Source organism: Macrobrachium nipponense, chromosome 6, assembly GCF_015104395.2.
Source record: "Macrobrachium nipponense isolate FS-2020 chromosome 6, ASM1510439v2, whole genome shotgun sequence".
NCBI classification, from domain to species: domain Eukaryota; kingdom Metazoa; phylum Arthropoda; class Malacostraca; order Decapoda; family Palaemonidae; genus Macrobrachium; species Macrobrachium nipponense.
This window is the reverse complement of record NC_061108.1, coordinates 101,053,402-101,072,152: the sequence shown is the minus strand read 5'-3', so window position 1 is coordinate 101,072,152 and position 18,751 is coordinate 101,053,402. Positions and strand designations below refer to the sequence as shown.

The following is an 18,751-nucleotide window of genomic DNA, read 5'->3' as shown; positions in this document are numbered from 1 at the left end:
ACCAGGAAATGACTCTCTCTCTCTCTCTTCTCTCTCTCTCTCTCTCTCTCTCTCTCTCTCTCAGCGTAATAGGACCGAAATTGAAAGCAATGTCAGGGATACAAATTACATATGTATCCAGGTTTTTATTTTTAACTACAATCTTCAAATTAAAAATACCATAAGCATCACATTCGCTAAAAAGTCATGTAATGACAACCGTGCTTATGACTTCTGAATAGTGATAATTGCCTGAAAAAGTACAATTTCTGATTCTAAGTAAAATTTCACAAAAAACTAAATCGTACAATTTTATGATGAAAATAAGTACTAGAACACATTAATTAACATCCATCGAAGATAACGGACAACTAGACTTACAGTAAGTGGTCAACTAAATCGGGAAATCCTTTTCACTTGACTCTTTACATACAAGAAAAATACTTTCATGCAGAAATTATATGACAAAGTATGTTTAATACGAGTTATTATTTTTTATTCTTTTTAATAATATAGTAAAGGGCGAAAGTATGGTTCTTGGTGTCCCTTCAAGGCAAAGATGGTATGACGACAGAAATATAAGAGGAAATATGAAAACGAGGAGCAATTAACCCCACATTTAGGTATACGGAATTTTAATATGGACCGGGGTTTATAAAAGGAAGAGATTTTCATGACAGTGAAAAGGGGAGTGAAATATTATTCGTATTAGTGGTAGTATGATCGTTGTAGTAGTATTAAGAAATATATCAGAAAATAAAATGAAAAGCAAAGTCGTTATTTTGGTAAACAAGCCTCCAATGAATAGAACACCCATGCTAAAAAATAATAGAAACAATAATACGCAGAAGGTAGTAGCAAAATTAATCGTTAAAAATTGAGAAACAAAAATATTTTTTGACATTAGTTAAACAATAAGTGTGGAAATTTAATGCAATGGGCCTTTATACATTAATTAGGAAGAGGTTTACCGTTTTCTGGGTCAATACATGGTAGGCCTAACATCAAGGAGGTCACATTTCTTCCTCATTTGTCAAGAAAAGTCCTTTCCCTTTGGGGATTATCAAACCCGTTCCTAAACTGACCTTGTAAATCCAGGCTTAACCCTCTGACACGTTTTATATATTGTTTAATTTCGTGGCGTTTCTGTACAAACGTCTTTGTTTCGTTATTTATTTGCATTTTTCTTATGATTATTCCTTTGGTATGTTTAAACCCATTTTTTAAACATTATAAAATGATTCTTTGCTTCACCTGATCCCACAATTAATTATTTTCAAGTAGGCATTGTCTTTCATATTCAGAAATTTAGTAACATTTCATAAAAAAGATCGAAATGGTCTAAAAATGTGTCATGGGTTTTACCACAAAGCAGCATGCCTACAGAAGACATTCCGACGAGCAGAGTAGAAAATGCATTCAGGGGCAATATTTCATGCTTAAAGTACTGAAACAGTGCTCCAAACGGCAGGAGCACAGATGTTTCTACACCAGAAATCAGTCCTTCCTTGTCGAAAAAAATAAAAATGGGCAGAGGCCTAGAAGAAAAATAAAATATAAAGAAAAGAATTGTGTTGAAATTGTCCTCGAGGCTTAATTAGAATTTCTGCCCACCTTAAAAGAGAACTGCAATTAGAGACTATGAAAATAGAAGAAATAAGGATATGGCTTGCATGCCATGTGAGAATTCGCTTGTACCTATTGTTAAACACTAAGAGAAGTACATTTGAAATTCATCAAAATAACAGTGAATGTAAAAAACAGAAGAAAGAGCAGAACCCTCGGGAACACGAACTAAAAGCAAAATAGGAAACAGAGGCTACAACTTACAGGCTAAGGCCTTCAGATAAAAAGAAAAAAAATAGTGTGCCTTCAGTGTTATAGCATTGTTAGATTCTGCCAAATGCTGTAGACCTATTTTATGGAATAAGCCTAACACTCCAACAATTGGTGAGTAAAGTATCCATCAGACTGAAGACTGACCATTCCACTGTTTTGTAGTCACAAGAATGAAAAACTTCTGATTATGAGGTTGTGACGTAACACCACGACGCACCAAGTGTGAATACATTTGCTCTCCAAAGCGAATAGTCCGCGCCAGTGCTTTAGGTCCAAACACTCAAGATGCAAATGGAAATCCACTATGGAGATAATGCTCATGGAAATAGACAAGAAGGCTATTTCCAAGCAATGGTCTGAATCAATATTGTCCTTCCTGGGAAAAGAACACCACTTCAAGTAATCCTGTCCGAAAGATAGACCTTAAGAACAGACAGAGAGAGATGCTGAATTTGTCCTAAAACTGTCATTCTAAATTCTATATATATATATATATATATATATATATATATATATATATATATATATATATATATATATATATATATATAGTTTTAGAACAATATCTAAAATACTGATGGGGAATACATGGCTATAAAAAAACTAGGAGAAAACTAAAACCAACAGAATGGATAACGCAATGCTACAGAAGTATTTAATCGTTTAAAATTCTGCTTCCCCCGTAGGGAGGTAGTTCCGTCAGTGGGCTTCATGCGGTGAACTGTAAGCATTACTCAAGGTTCTTTGCAGCGTTCCTTCGGCCCCTATATGTAGTATTTCAAAAAAAGACCAGACCTCTCTGGCGGGGCTGTTTGAGTCCTCCCACGTGTGTTTAATCTTCGCATATCTGCCAAATTTATAACAACAACACAGAGATAAAACCATTTCTCCCATTACAGATATCAAATATCATCTTTTCCGTTACACAGAATTTTAAATCATTTACATAGGTTCACGATTGATAAAGTTTTTTTCTTATGCAATAACAAGAAACGGAATCAGATTTTCTATCAACATGGCATCTCATTTTGGTGTTGTTGCCAATATTTCAAACAGTTCCACGCGTTTAAAATTCACGGATAAGCCGCTTAGATTCTCTCCAGGGGCCTCTTTCGGTGGTCAGGGTTTATGTCTGGGGGCATTTCTCCTTTCTACAGATATCTTGATTTCTTAATATCTTAGGTATAGAATAAATTGGTGAGCAAGGAAATATGAAATAAAGCATAACAGAGTAAGTTTGACGAGTGAGAAAATAAACAATCGCATAGACAGATCTCTCTCTCCCTCTGACAAAATAACATATAGGAAACAATGACTTAATATTACTTGAATACGATATGGCAACAAAGTTTTCGGCCGACTGAAGTGTAGAGTGACTTTGACACAGACTTACTGGTCATCTCATCACAGCCATGGATAGACATCATCTTCACAGCTGAGAAAAGGCAATCGTATACAAAGTAAATAGGTATCTTCTAGATGAAAAGGCGAATAGAGGGCTTATGTTATCCCATAAAAAGCTCTCGCTCGGACAGCTGTAAGATTTAGAAGAGAGAGAAAGATCGAGAGCAGGGCGGAATAAGGAGATTAAAGTACCTGGAAATGAAAAGCCCCTACAATAATCTTATAGCTATAGCCTCGGGGTATGTCTCAAAGACATCCAAAGGTCTGTCACACACGTGTCAGTTGTTGTTTTTGTAAAATTGGCAGCAGGGCATATCTTTAAACAGCGTATCAGTGGCGTGGTTGGAATGGTGTTGGCGTCCCACCTCGGTGGTCGTGAGTTCGATTCTCGGCCATTCCATTGAGGAGTGAGCGATGTGTATTTCTGGTGATAGAAGTTCTCTCTCGACGTAGTTCGGAAGTCACGTAAAGCCGTTGGTTGCTGAATAACCGCTGGTTCCATGCAACGTAAAAACACCATACAAACAAAAATCTTTCAACGCCACGCCAGAGACGTCTCGTCGCGGTGGCAAGACTATAGCTGCAATCACTTTCGTTCCTTTTACTGTACCTCCTTTCATATACTCTTTCCTCATCATACTTCCCACCCTCTCCTAACACTTGATTCATAGTGCAACTGCGAGGTTTTCCTCCTGTTACACCTTTCAAACCTTTTACTGTCAATTTCCATTTCAGTGCTGAATGACCTCATAGGTCCCAATGCTTGGCCTTTGGCCTAAATTTTATATTCAACTCAACTCAACTCAAATTTCTGCTTCTTCGTTCAGCGTTGACGAAATTCTTCAGATGAGAAAAATAAGAATTAAAAATGAGGTAAGAAGACATTGTCGTTAGGACCAAGGCTAGCTGTTTTTGTCTGTTTGCAAATTTGTTTCCAAACAATGTTTCGTAGTGTGGACAGACCTTTAACGTATGAACACACACACACACACACACACACACACACATATATATATATATATATATATATATATATATATATATATATATATATATATATATATATATGTGTGTGTGTGTGTGTGTGTGTATGTACACACACATGCATATATATACATTAGGCTAATAATGATGTTTGATATCCAATTTGCTTTACTGCCCCCACGTTAGAATTATACCTACTATTAGTTATATATATTTATATATATAGATATATACATATATATATGTGTGTGTGTGTGTGTGTGTGTGCAAGAGAGAGATGAGATAATACATATCTTTCATGCAGCAAAGAAGACTAGTGATTTTCTCCCTCCAATCAAAGGATGGATATTAAAATCAAGGTTACTTTATAAAAGTGATATTTCTGTTCTTGGTCTTTTAGACTATTGACGTCAGCCTTCAGGAAATGGCGAGGTCAGTTTACTGAGATTAAGCAGTCCCGTTCAAACGCGTATTGAGGGTAAATATCTGATGCCATCTGTAGTTCTGTGGTCTTCCACCAGAGCCTTGCGATCAAACGACTGATGACCGCGCAAATCGAACAAGGGCTTAATGCGATTGTGATTTTTTTTTATCCTCATTGCAATAATGGTACGATGCGCAGCTTATAGTTGCCAAAATAGTAAAAACAAGTCGACTCTTTAGGAGAAAATGGGATAACATTTCACAGGTAACCCACAATATGTTGTTTTTGATTAAGCTGACCTTGTGTCAGCACGGGCTCTTGCTCACAGAGCAGCCCGTAAAACCACAATAGAATTTATTTATCCTTAATTTTGTGCTAATCAGATATATGTCGTCGTGGCAGTAAATCTGCTTCCTCTCTTTAACATTTATGTTCAGCATATTATTGTCACATAAATGTAGTGACAATTTAATTTTGATCTCAGAATATCGTAAATATGTACATGTCACATGATATAAACGAAGAACGATCTTGATGATTATTTAAAATACTTAGGAGTGCATATAGGCCAATAGGTCATAACACTAGATGTGTCAACCAGTCTCGTCTTAAGCATGTTATGTGACGCATGAGGACGCCCGATGTATTTTGTTAGTTATTAAGAATTATCTACAGTATGTATGTATGTAGGCTTATATGATACGGTCTATGCCATCATATTTGTTCGGTTTTAGACATCAAGGCAGTTAGAGTTGTTAAACAAAATAATTGGTTTCTCAGCGAAGTTCCTATTATTCGATTATAGGTTAAAATAGTTTTTTTTTATTTCTAGCAAATCGTTTCTGTGTGAACATGTCATACTTTCTACATATTGTTGTGGCACTTACGGCCAATGGCGACTTCTATTATGAAATCGCAACTTTATTCATCTTATAAATGCCACATCACATAAGGTAAAAACGTGTTTGTCCGTTATTAAACAGGCTTAGGAGTAAGTAAATGTGTAGGTTACTTGTTTTGTCAACAAGTCTCGTCTTTTAATCAAACATGAATTACCGTGAAAGTATTAAATTTAGGACGGCTTAACCCAATCCTAGAAAAGAACCTCTATTACTCTAATCGAAGTGAAAAATATTCGTATTTTTTGTGTAACAAACCTTGGTTTACTGTATGTTTTAATCGAACCAAATGTCTCATAGATTGCTAATATCAATAAAATGAAATTTGGTTGCTTAGGCTAGACCTATGCCATCAAATTATTCATTTGGTTAGGTGCTATATCATTTAAACATTTCTCTAAGCTCATATTGTTTTCGAATGTACATATGAAAAATGTCTTTATGGTAAAAGTTATCGAACCACCACGGCGAGGAAAAAATTGCTTTTAAGAATGGTAACAGCAAGGGGAAAAAAAATCTTAGCAAGGGCTAGGCCTGTGCTTACGGATTCTGCAGCATATACTGATAATTATTGCAAATAAGTCAAAATTACTTTATAGCATTCCTTACTTAACTATTCTTTCTCAGGATCGATCTAAAGCCTAAGCCTTAAAATGCGAAGAAATGACTGCTAGCTTTTTTTATTTCGTCGGGTTTGTTTACAAATATTTGAGCCTATATAGAGATTAGATTGCAAAATTCCTTACTCTACAATAAACATCAGAATAGAAAGATTTCGAAATATATTTCACAGTGATGGTTAATTTCCCTTTAAAAATAACATCCTAATAATAATCAAAGAGAGAGAGAAAAAAAGCATAGCTGCCGTAGTGGTTCGTCTATACAGCATAGTCCTATGAGCTGGACCAAGCAAATTAACGTTTAATTTTTCTTTATGACGTCTCTCCCGACCAATGGAGTAATTATTGATGTTGGTATTTTGTATTTAATCCTTTCGTTGCGCATATTACTAATTGTATGCGGTTTTCAATTCAAGTTAACACTATATATATAGATATATATATATATATATAAAAATATATATATATATTATATATATATGATATATAAATATATATATGTGTGTGTGTGTGTGTGTGTATTTCCTCTAACACGATTGAACTAACACAAATTATTACAGGTTTAACATCTATTTCTCCTTCCTCCCTCTCACGCCAGATTGATATTACAATTCAATGTGGCACTTATACCCAGCACATTCTTTAACTATCAAAACAGAAAATTTCCAAACCAGACACTGCCCTCTGATGCAAGTTTGTGAGCACTGATTTGGGATGAGAGTGTTAGTTCTATGCATCTCAACTAATATGATAGCGTTCAAAAGTCTGGCCTGGACCCCTGTTAGCTTTCGTAATAGCTGCACCTGGAAGCATTACATCACCCCTGTCAAAACATTGTCAGTTACGAATTCGTCTAGGTTTTGTTACTAAACAGGTGTACCGTGGTGTCGAGTGTTGTTATGCAAGTGATAGTGCAAACCAATCTTTTAATTAGTTCATTAGATATCTTAATGACTGACATTGACAGCTGCACTGAGCATAGTGAATAATAGTTTATTATTCCTGCTATAACAAATGATTTTGGTGCCAGAACAGAATATAATCGTGAAAATTAGAAGTTCAAATATCATTTGTAGAAGAATGAAAAGGCTTTGCTCCATCAAGATTCGTCGTTATCGTTAACAAAACAACGAACAAAACAAACACAGCAAGAGCAACAACGCCAAGGACAGCGGCTTCTTAGCCACCCAGCTGAACCCCAAGAACCTTGGTTCAGGAAAATGAAGGTGAGGCGGAGAAACATTTAAGGCGCGCTGAAACCTCCTTGGCTGAGTCTAACCTGGTTCAATGACCTTCTATGCACTTACTTTAGCCGTGGAGCTAAATGTATTGGATGAAACCTCTCTTGCAGCAATGCCAGAGAGAGAGAGAGAGAGAGAGAGAGAGAGAGAGAGAGAGAGAGAGAGAGAGACGCAATTTGATTGCCAGATGATTTCTACTTCTAAATGTGTCTCGACGACTGAGTTTAGCACGATGTCCAAATGTAGTTTAACCTTGCAGATCCTGCCTCCACTCGTAGAAACTATTTGGCCAAAACCTTATTTTATATTTTTACATTTATTCATTATAGTGATACCTATATGGAATTGTCATTTTTGTTTTGATTTAAGATACCAGTGTCACATGCGATCGCAAATGACGCTGTAGTACAAACATCGCAATATTCTGTATTTGGTAATTACGTCGCAACTCATTGGGACAGATACGTAGAAAAGTAAAGAAGCAATACTGCCAGATACTGTTCCCCCAGAGTATTATTACTATTCTAAACCTATCTAATGACGCACGAACAAAAGTCTTGTCATCATCTTTGTGTGTGTGTGTGTCAGTGTTTGCTATAGATTTATGCATACATTAGATTACATTCAGGAAGAAAGAAGAAACAGCATAGTAAATACTATTTTATTTTCACAAATTTCAAATGCCCCCCCCCAAAAAAAAAAAAAGACTAATGAATGAGCTGGCCTTATGACAGCACGGACTTTTGCTCCTGGATCAGCCGCGATAAACAAGTAGGAAAACGAGTAATACCAACTGGAACCAAAGAGGTCTAGCAAGGCCCATAAGTTCATCAATTGTTGCTTAAGCGTAGTTTTCATCTTTGGTTTGTTTATAACTAAGTAACTGAAGCTATCAGCGTCGTTCTATACCTGTAACAAGCATAACAAAACTGACACGTAACATCAACAAATACGTAGAGTCGTTTACGCAAATATACTGAACATTGGTTCGCTATCACTCGGTCGTTAATAATAGATAATAATAAAGAACTGGCAACTTACTTCACGTGCCTGTAGAATACACCAAACCTGCAACGATTACATTGCAGGCTATCCATTCCAAGATGACTGGCGTAGATGGCGCACCAATTAAAAGGGAGTAATGTAATATTTCCCATGACCGAACACAGAACATCACCTGTCGATTGATATCCATAACAATTGTATGTGTAGATCACAAAGCCCGGGAGGAAGATATTCTTCTTCAAATTAACATTTTGAAAGTTACGATGGTTACAGAGCAATATAAGCTTCATAGTTGGATGGTTGACCAAGAGCTATGCACAACGATCTAGTGCAATTGATGCTTTCTTTCTCATGTTAATCTCAATTTATTTGTCCAGTTTATTACCAGATGCATGCAGTATTTCTCTGCCAGGCAAGATTTGCTTAGCATTTTTCATATGAATGAAGTTTGCCGTTATATGTGGAAAACTTCGTAGAATGTTTTGCCATAATTTTTGAGATTTTTATGGCACAAGAGTAGTTGCAGTGAAAAAGTAAAGATTCCTGTTAATACTTAAATTCCATCCCAGCAAACAATCTCATTATTTTTTCTTCATATATCAATTCCGATAGGTACATGTGAATGATGTGTCATGTAATCAACACTACCTTCAAGGCGAAGTCTACTTGCTTATTCTGAAATCTCATGGTTGATTAACCTAATGAGATTACTGGTACTGACTGTACTCTCGGTCACCTGTCTGCACGTTCTTGTTAAAATTTCTTGGGACTAATTTTTGAAGATTCGTCCGCATGTGATAAAATCACATTGCATTCCTATTTTATGTTTTCTTTCGTACAACTTCTTAAAATACAGCTGTTAAGATAAAGGGCCACACATGCGAAAATATTTCTAAATAGAATCCCAGTAAAAAAAGTTACATTCATTTTTCCTAGATAGTGACCCAGCAAGGGTTTCCACCTTGGCGGCGTGTTTAGTACTAGCCCGTTAGGGATTACCGTGAAAACATAAACAAAACTGTAAATTAATGTTTTTTTCCTTGCCAAAATATGAGTTTTATTTATTTTTTTCCTGTGTCTTTACTACTGGCCAACTCTGACTCTTACCTTTCAGCCATCGACCACTGTTCCCCCGGATACGCATTTGGGTTTAGACAAGTATGCACCTACGTTAGTCTAGGAAATAGTTTTGCTGTATATCTATCTATCTGTCTATATGTATATATATATATATATATATATATATATATATATATATATATATATATATATATCCGTTTAAAGTAACTTTATGTTGCACTTACCTTATTTTGGTGTCTGGAAAATATCTTTAAACCAAAATTATTAGCAGTAAATCACTTTAACATTTTGTTCAAGGACAAATTAATTATTTGAACGTACTGTTGATAGTTAAATGCATTAAGTCCCCATGGTTTTCCTCCAAATAAAAGATAGCGTCCAGATTTTTAAGCATCAGACAACCATGCGTAACAATATGGACTATGTAAGGAACAGTCGCATAAAGCTTTTGATAGTTCAGTGCGAGTTTTATCGATGAACACTAAATCATTTTCCTTTTGTCGCCAGTTACGTACAGACTTGATCTTCACACAACGTGAAACGCGAGAACCTTCTCTAATTACAGAGCCAGGTCAGGGGAGAACGTTGGCAGGTATGTGGTCGCCCACGGCGTATACACGTCATACACTGGCTGTATTCATGTATTTGTACTGTAAAAACACTCAGTAAAAGGAATATGCAATTTTCTAATCGCAGTATCTTTTGTTATTATTCACCATTATGATGCAACGAAGTACTATGTTCTAGGAAATAGGTTGCAAACTTTCACAATACGTGTCAGCTGATGGAAGTTTCCCAAGAATACTCATTGACATTCCAAACAGGCGTGCTTTGCAAACGTCTACATGAAAATTTGTAGGACTATGTCTGTGGTTGTTTAGGGGCCAACTGACAAACACAAGCCATGAAGTCATCTACCAAGAGATTTCATACAATTTTCCTCTCCATTACTCTCATATATTTAGAGAAAATTTTCATAGTTACAAGAGCATTTTGTGGAACTACGTATTGGTGGACAATCATTGCTTGTTTATTTATTTGTTCAGTTTTTGTTTGTTTGTTCAGTTATTGATTTTATTATTATTATTATTTTGTTTTTTTACAAATATTTATGACATTTCCAGCTTTCTGAGTAAACGGCCTTATAAAAATTAAATGCATTCGCGTCGCATCGCCGCCTGTGTGAACTGCCTAAAACCAAGACTGTCTGTCTGTCGCTCCCTTTTGACAGACGAGAAAATTCCAAGAGTTATTTTGTAGCATTTTTAAGGCACAGTTGAATCCGAATTCAGGATTAGCTAAAACACCATTGTGCTGCATTTCCGTTGGGATCGTTGGCATACCTTCTGTAGACTGCAATAAGAATGAACAGGTCTTAAAATATCACCGAAAATAAACAACCTAAAGCCGCGATGGTGGAACTGCTGATAGAGAGAGAGAGAGAGAGAGAGAGAGAGAGAGAGAGAGAGAGAGAGAGAGGCACCACCTCAAGATCTTAAACAGACCATGGGTCCCCCTCTCTCACTTCGTCAGCATACCATATGCATTAACTATAAACTGAAATCCTGAATAAGGCGGATTTTGGTCAGTATACTTGTAAATGAATAATGAGCCCAACCCACCGGCTTCCATTTCCGATATACATTGATTAGTACTAGTTTGTGGAAGTTCGCACTGCATCAGGACGTTTTAGTCAATAACGTGAAAATATTTTCGCCCCGATTGTGCGCAGCAGTCTTTCTTGGAACTTGATAACAAAGGAAAAATCGCTGAGTATATTTACAGGCTCTTAACTGCGTAATAACAGGTCAACAGTGAATGGTAGTGTTGCGTCGATATTTCAACATTTGCGATGGATGGAAAAGGTTGATTTTTTTCAACGCTTTCATTAAACACCTATTTTTTAGGAAGGAAAGCAATATAAAATTTAGGCCAAAGACCAATCGCTTAGACCTATGAGGTCATTCATCGCTGAAAAGGAATTAAGAGTAAATGAAGTTTTAAAGGTTTACAGGAGGAAAATCTCGGTGCACTGATACAATTGTTTGGAGAGGGTGAAAAGTAAGATGGAAGAAAGATAAGAAGATCGGAGATACAGTAAAAGGAATGAAAGGAGTTACAGCGAGGGGACGAAGGGACGCTGCAAAGAACGTTAAGTAACGCTCACAGTGCACTGCTTGAGGTGTACCAATAGCACGACTCCCCTACGGAGGACTTCTATTTTTATTTCATTCTAAAACCATTTTGGCAACAGGCACTAAGGAAGACTCATCCTAGGTTGTGCTTAGCCGATGGGTGACGTCAAAATGTCAGTTGAAATATCAGTATCTTAACCTCCTTGCCCTCTAAGCTATTCGCCGGAAGCCATACCTCGTCAAATGCGCTCGTTTTTTTTTTTTAAAGCGTTTAACACATTCTAAGCTTTAGTTATTTGGATACTGTATAATTTAGGAAGTCCAACCTTCCATAAATGAAGGGCTTCAGCAAGTATTATAGCAGACTACACTGTCTTGAGACACTAGGGCTATTCCGTGTAACAACAGAAGTAATATCGTCTTTTCAAACTTTTTATTACACATGCAACGCAACTCCATTTTGTAGTTTTTTATTGACTACATTATAATCTCAATTAACATAGATACTGAACCAAAGAAGCCCTGATGCGAACTTTTAGCAGTTTTAGCTGTGAAAAATAGGTGACTGATACTAGTGTTGCAAAATATTTATCACTTTATTGAACTAGTCATAAGATTACCCGAGTAAACCATTCAAAAGTATCAAATAAACTGGCTCTGTGAAGTGTTTTACTGCAGCGATAATCAACGGGAAAACGCGTTGCTATTTTAATTAGAAAAATAATAATTGGTTACATTTCATCGATCTCCTCTTTCACTATCGTTACAGGATCTGTATAGGAATTATCAGAAACCGATGTCTGTGGTGACGCTGTGGGACCCGCGTTGATTGCTGCTAACCTGTACCGCGTTAAAACTTTCTGGATTTCATCCTGGGCCAAAATGCGTTGAGTAGTGGGTAGTTGCTTCAACTGAACTGCAACGTGTCTGCCGAAGGTTCCACACTCCTCGTCAACTTGTTCTGGATGGTTGATGGCTTTGTTCGGGTCTATCAGTCCCTCTGCGGCAGCTGTCACGTCGGTGATTTGTCTCCTCGGTCTTTTCATGGGAATCGGGTCGACTGGGGAGGAATTTTCCCTAATGTTTGTAGATTTCTGGGAGTCCACAGAATGTTGAGTACCATCACCTTCCACATCAAATGCAAGGTTATCATCCCCATGTGATTCCGCTCCCGTAACCTGAAAAGCATAAAATGGGAGGCTTCATTATAACCAAGTACAAATTGCATATTCTGCTTACTTGATGAATGTTGTAGTAATACTTTATCAATATAGGTTTTAGGCGTGTGGCTAGCTGACTTTACCTATTTGCAGTGGCTAAACATTGTTTAGTTTACTGTTAACTGCATTAACCTAAAGTACCTTTACCCATTCTAACAAAACAAGCTGTGGCTAGACTATTAGTTCAGTCGAAGTGTCATCTGAAAACGTATATCTATCATCATAAACAATACAATCTTAATGGTGTTTATTATCTATATTATTAATTTCTTTTATTTATGTTTAATCTGTCAGAAAATTATTAATACATTCCAATTTTTTTTCACCACAAAAGGAATTCTCCACCTGAAATATACTAATGAATTACTTTTATATTTAACAATACTGCTTCTTTCTTCTCATGCATTATTAATCATGTACAATATACAGTATTTACTTTGCACAATAACTGTGTCTCTCCCTTAACTTTTTACACTGTTTTATTACTTTCTCTTCCACATTACAATCCAACAAGTCATAAACTCAAACATGAAACTATAGTACACATTCCAAACAGACTGTAAACAAGTCAGTGATGGCTAATGAAAAAACGAGTCTTATAAATCTTTTTAATAAATATATGTAAAACTTGTGAGAACTAACGAAGCCACTGATCTGTTGATGACATGGGTTATAAAAAAAGTATCCTTAAGTTCCGTGCTATTTAAGTGACCCTCCGCCGTTTCCTTGAAACTTTTGGCAAAGGCTTAAGACACACCCGCCTCTCAGTTTCTGATTCCTTTGTTGCAGTTGTTTCTATCACCCGTCGGTAATGTAAAGTTTCTTCTATAAAGTGCGTGAGATACATTTTTTTACATACACAATATTTATGATCCTGCATATAGAGTTCCTATCAAAGTTAATCATTTAAAATGTTTTTACATATGAATGATCTCCATGCTTCAAAATTGTACATATATTTTCCTCATATTATTCTGATAAAGTACAGCAGTTTGTTCAGTCAGAACCTCTTCTCGGGTAGTGGTCTGCTGGAGCAATGTCATGTGTATTTGGTGAAGTAATTTCCTCTCGTCTGAGTACATGATTCAGCACTTTCTTCACTTTGTGTAGGTTTGTTATAGCTCATCTGGGGTCGTTGAATTTTTTTTTTCTGCCAGCAGGTTCTGATACGTTTATTCTCTTTAACTGCTACTTATTCTATTGTATGTGGTGCGGTGCAAAAATTCCTTCTGTCAAATGTTACATGTAACAGTACCTCGCGTCACTGTTAAGAGATGAAGCAATTTCTTTCTTAGAAGCAACTAGTCAGGTTTCCAATGAAATTTCTTGGCTAGTATCTCTAAGGATTTTCATTTTATGTCCTCCAACAGGCATTACTTTTTCTCGATGAAGGGTGCAGACTAATTGTAACCCAATGATATCAATGATAGAATACTTTCTCTCTCCCTCTCTGCCATCCCTCCTTGAAAGGACAATCCCAACTGAAGGAACCAGGAAATACAATGAACTGAAGCAGAATTTTTGAAATTATAGGGCCAAGAATACCGAAAACCGTTGTAAGATCGCCAGATGCCACCAACGGATTGTTCTATAAATAAATGGTCTAGTTACTGGGGAGCGAAACATGTGGAATTCAGCTCTCAAGTTCAAAGTTTTGGGCTTTTATGCACAAATGGCGATTGAGTTTCTTTCCTCTGTTGACACAATATGTAGTACTGACATCGCTCAGTACGGCACTCATGTTGGTGCATCATGAAACGAGGAAAAAACTCGGGCAAGAGTGATCAAGCGTCAAACAAGACCTAGAAAAAGCCTGGCAGACCCCCGGCGGCAGGTGCCAATCTCCATTTATGGAAGCAGCGATTCCTGAATTCTTCCACAGAGCCATGCCTAACTTCGCGTTTATATTGCAATCCGTAATTGCAGTACATTCTAAAATAAATATAATAAACATTACTCTAATTAACACGAGATATACATTAAAAAAAATTCGTTGCAAGAATGTGTTCACACGCTCGCGGCACTTTTTTAATCCAACATTCTACTTGATTGGTCCTGTTCAGTTCAATTTCAGTGAAAAAAATAAACTTTCATCTGCGTTGTTGTTCTCCCTGGTTAATGTTAAGGGTGTGCAGCCGCTTTAATGCCTGCCTGCAAACGGCATTATAATTGGATTATCCCTTCCAGGTAAGGCACAGCTGTCTAAGATTAACTCGGGTATTCGAATAAAACAAGGCGAGGCAAACCATGGGTGCATTAACCGGAATTAGTCATATTTCTTAATTTCTTTAATATTTCCTTCGAACACACATATACATTGTACATTCTCTTGCTTTGTTTATATATATATATATATATATATATATATATATAGATATATATACATATATATATTGAATAGTATCATATCACCGTAATTCATATACCAGCATTAAGCTACAAATGTCCTTTAATATCCAATTCGCTCTACCTCGGGAGTAATATATTTTCATATATGTTAACCGAAAGAGAATATTTTTGTTGATAAGAAATTCGTCGGCTCATGGCCTCGAATCACGGAAACCCAGAATTCAGGAGGTAAAGTGACGCAGTTTAGCCCACAAGATAGTTTTGTAGGCTAAAGCGCATCACTGTGCGTCTTGAATTCTAGGTTTCCGTGGTTCGAGCCCCATGAGCCGATGAATTTCTTATATAAAAAAAATATATTTCGGTTAACATTAATGAAAATATATTACTCCCGAGGTAGAGCGAATTGGACATCAAAGGACGTTTGTATTAAAGGTGACGAGCTTACTGTGCAAATTATACAGATATAGCTGTAGGACTTTGAAAGAACTGTGTAAAACAAGACAAAGGAACCGATGAGGGCAGAACTCTGGGTTTATGTTAGGAAAAGGGTGTCGATAACGTTTTTGCTATGAAACGGTGATGTCAGTTTTAAAAAGTAAGAGGAGGTTGTATGCAACATGTAATGACCTCGAAAAAAGCTTACCATATAATGATATAGGTAATGTGAAGTATTGAGAACGTATATGAAAAAAAAAAAGCCATGAAAGCAGTTACAAATGTTTACAATGGAAGTAAATTGTGTCAGAGCATGTAAATTGGAGTGACTGGTTTGTTGTAAAAGTGAGTCTAGGACAAGGGTGTGTCATCTCTGAATGGCTGTTGGATACTTTAAGGCCTGTTTACACGGGGATAGGTTTACTGGCGTCAGCAAACTATCGCCGCGCAAAGGCAAAGTTAGTAAACTGTCCTGGAGAGTTTACTGTCCAGAATAGTGGCAAGTAGAGTTGAAATCCCGGCTACTTTACTGGCCACTGTCCGGACACTTGAGCTACTGGCGCCAGTAACTATCCCCGCGCAAAAGCAAACTTTCCCAGTTGTCACTTGCGTTCAGAAGGATCATCATGTCAGAGAAGTGGAATACCGAGGATATAATGAAGTTTTTGGATAAATACGAGGAATTTAAATGTTTGGAATATATGAATCGTAATAAGCGGGATGTAGCTCTTCAAGAAATAAGAGATGCTCTTATTTAATTGGAAGTAAACATTCCTAACCTTGATTTTTTAAGAAAGAAAATCAAAACTCTGAAGTGTGTTTAGGCAAGAGTTAATAATAGTGGAAAAATCTAAGAAAAGTGAAGCAGGAGTAGAGGATATTCATCATCCTCGACTGTCTTGGTTTAAGAGAGCCGATTCATTCTTTTACGGGATGTAACAATAAGCCGAGCCTCATCAACAAATTTGGTAAGTTATTTTATTTATTTATTTATTTTTTTTTTGCAAGCTTTGAAAATGTACCTACCAAATTGCTATGTGACGTGCTTTTCAGTGCACCTTATTTCAAGATGTATTTCATTAATGGAAACCATTTCACTGCAGGCCTATACAAATCTCGAGTGCCAGCACCTGATCGTTCTGACATTTCTACTTTATTGTTCTTGCTGAAATGTTGCCCTTAGACTTTTAATTTTCTGCTTTACGTTATTTATCCCAAAATTTTCTATTTCCATTTTCCTACGTAGGTCATTGAGAGCGCTTTGTCGTGCCTGCTTGTTTCGGTGTATTTCAGTATGCATGTTCCACAGACACTCATGCTCTTTATATGCCATCACAAACTTGTATGTGAGTTGCCCAGTCCACCTTGCAGGCATTTCAGAGAGTACAAAACACAAAATTAGGCAATAAACAAAGTGTGTCATGCACAATTCCTGTCCGGCAACTGACCTGGAGAAGAATACGACCAAGACCAAGTACCTGCTCACACAGGCCAAGTGACAAGTAGCTTGCCAGCGTGGAGGGAGGGGAGGCAAGTTGCCCAAAAATATTACTGCTGAGTATTAACTTGCCATGCCTCTCTGCTTGCTTGGCAAGTTGCTAATTACTTAACTTGCCTAATTAAGAAAGGCAAATATATGTTTACAGCCGGCAAGTAACTTATAACAAGTTACTTGCACACTTGATTTACTTTTCTACTTGTGTCGTGTAAAAGACGCTTAAAAGGGTGCGCTCGCATGGCACTGGAAACCCCTTTTTGATCCTCAGGTATTTAATATATTGTATTTAAGACTTGAATTTCTAAGTGTAAATACTCCATTCACAAGATTGTCTTGCTAACGATGGTCCTTATCTGAGTTTTACAAAAAAAAAAAAAAAAACAAAAAAAAAAAAAAAAAAAAAAAAAAAAAATAAATAAATAAATAATCCAACCTGACGCTAACTTGCCATTCGACAAAATTCGACCAATTTTTATTCATGTAGGCATTTTCTTCCCTTACGTGACATTTTTCTCCAAGCTTTTTCACTTTCACCTTCAAACCTTCAAAACAACATTTTGCCTGCTTACATTATCCACCTATACATCAGCATCAACTACTGAGCGGTTTCCTTTCTCCGGAACATTTCCAGGAAATTTGCGTCGTCTGCTGTCAATATTTGAAGGTAACTTGTGCCAGCATCCATAACACTTTAAAGCTCGCGAGCGATTTGTTAACGATTCCTTGTTTCAGCTGTCACATCTCGAATCAATACTTTCTACATTAAATGCACCTGAAACAGTATCGAAAACACATTTCCTGGTTTGGAATCCTTATTTCAAATGAAAGCACTGCATCATTATTACTCTTCTACTTTCAACTATTCGTTACACGAAGCCTAATTATTTTTATTACTATCAAAACCACAACATAAATAGGTAACTGCACATTTCTTTTTCGATATCACTAACGATCTTCATAACCTAAAATGTCCTTATACTCACTATTCGGTACATATTATCATGCAACCGACGACTTACCGGACTTGCACTTCCTAGTAATCGTGACGTCATTTCATCTTCGTAATCCTGAAGCTTAAAATAAATGGAGCAAAGAACACCATTCTCAGTGATGAATACATCTGCTCGACAACAAGCATGCGCCCACTGATTTGTTTTCCCAACATATGCACAGAAATTAAATTACTGTTATGTTACTCTGTTAGTGGATAGATGAAATTAACAAATAATAGATACTGAAGTCATGGTTGATAATTTATACCTCAGTAAAACACAATATTAATATCTACATAATAATAACTTTACCTCAACACGTACTGATTGCTCAGCCTGGGGCTCAAATTCAGTAGAATAGCCAGGCCTTGGGTTGTCCACATCCAGGAGGAACATCAGCAAGTCATAGGCAAACCATTTACTTCCAGGTTTCTTTTGGGTTAGGGTTTTGCACTCACGGCGAAAAGCAGTACGTAAATTCTTGATCTTCTTTTTTACTGTTGCCACGTCACAGTTAAATTTCTCTGCTAATCCCCGTAGTGCATTTACTTTACCACGGTTATTCTTGTACTCTGTCAAGCGTATATCCCATAGAACAGCAAGTTTCCTGTATTCTTCTATAAATTCTACGGTTTTTTCTTGCCCCC

At 36.6% G+C, this 18,751-nt stretch overlaps 2 protein-coding genes across 2 annotated transcripts in view; one reads left to right on the top strand and one right to left on the bottom strand.

The window, feature by feature from the left end:
* Positions 1-12,065: 12,065 nt before the first annotated feature.
* LOC135216735 (uncharacterized) overlaps positions 12,066-18,751 on the bottom strand; it is a 29,888-nt gene continuing 23,202 nt past the window's right edge. The window contains exon 3 of the mRNA XM_064252204.1: positions 12,066-12,788. Within this exon, the coding sequence (XP_064108274.1) occupies positions 12,342-12,788 (447 nt within the window). The 3' untranslated portion in view covers positions 12,066-12,341. The remainder of the gene's footprint in view (positions 12,789-18,751) is intronic.
* Positions 16,242-18,751, top strand: part of LOC135216734 (transcriptional regulator ATRX homolog) — a 216,205-nt gene continuing 213,695 nt past the window's right edge. The window contains exon 1 of the mRNA XM_064252200.1: positions 16,242-16,582. The gene's annotated coding sequence lies outside the window, so the exon portion shown is untranslated. The remainder of the gene's footprint in view (positions 16,583-18,751) is intronic.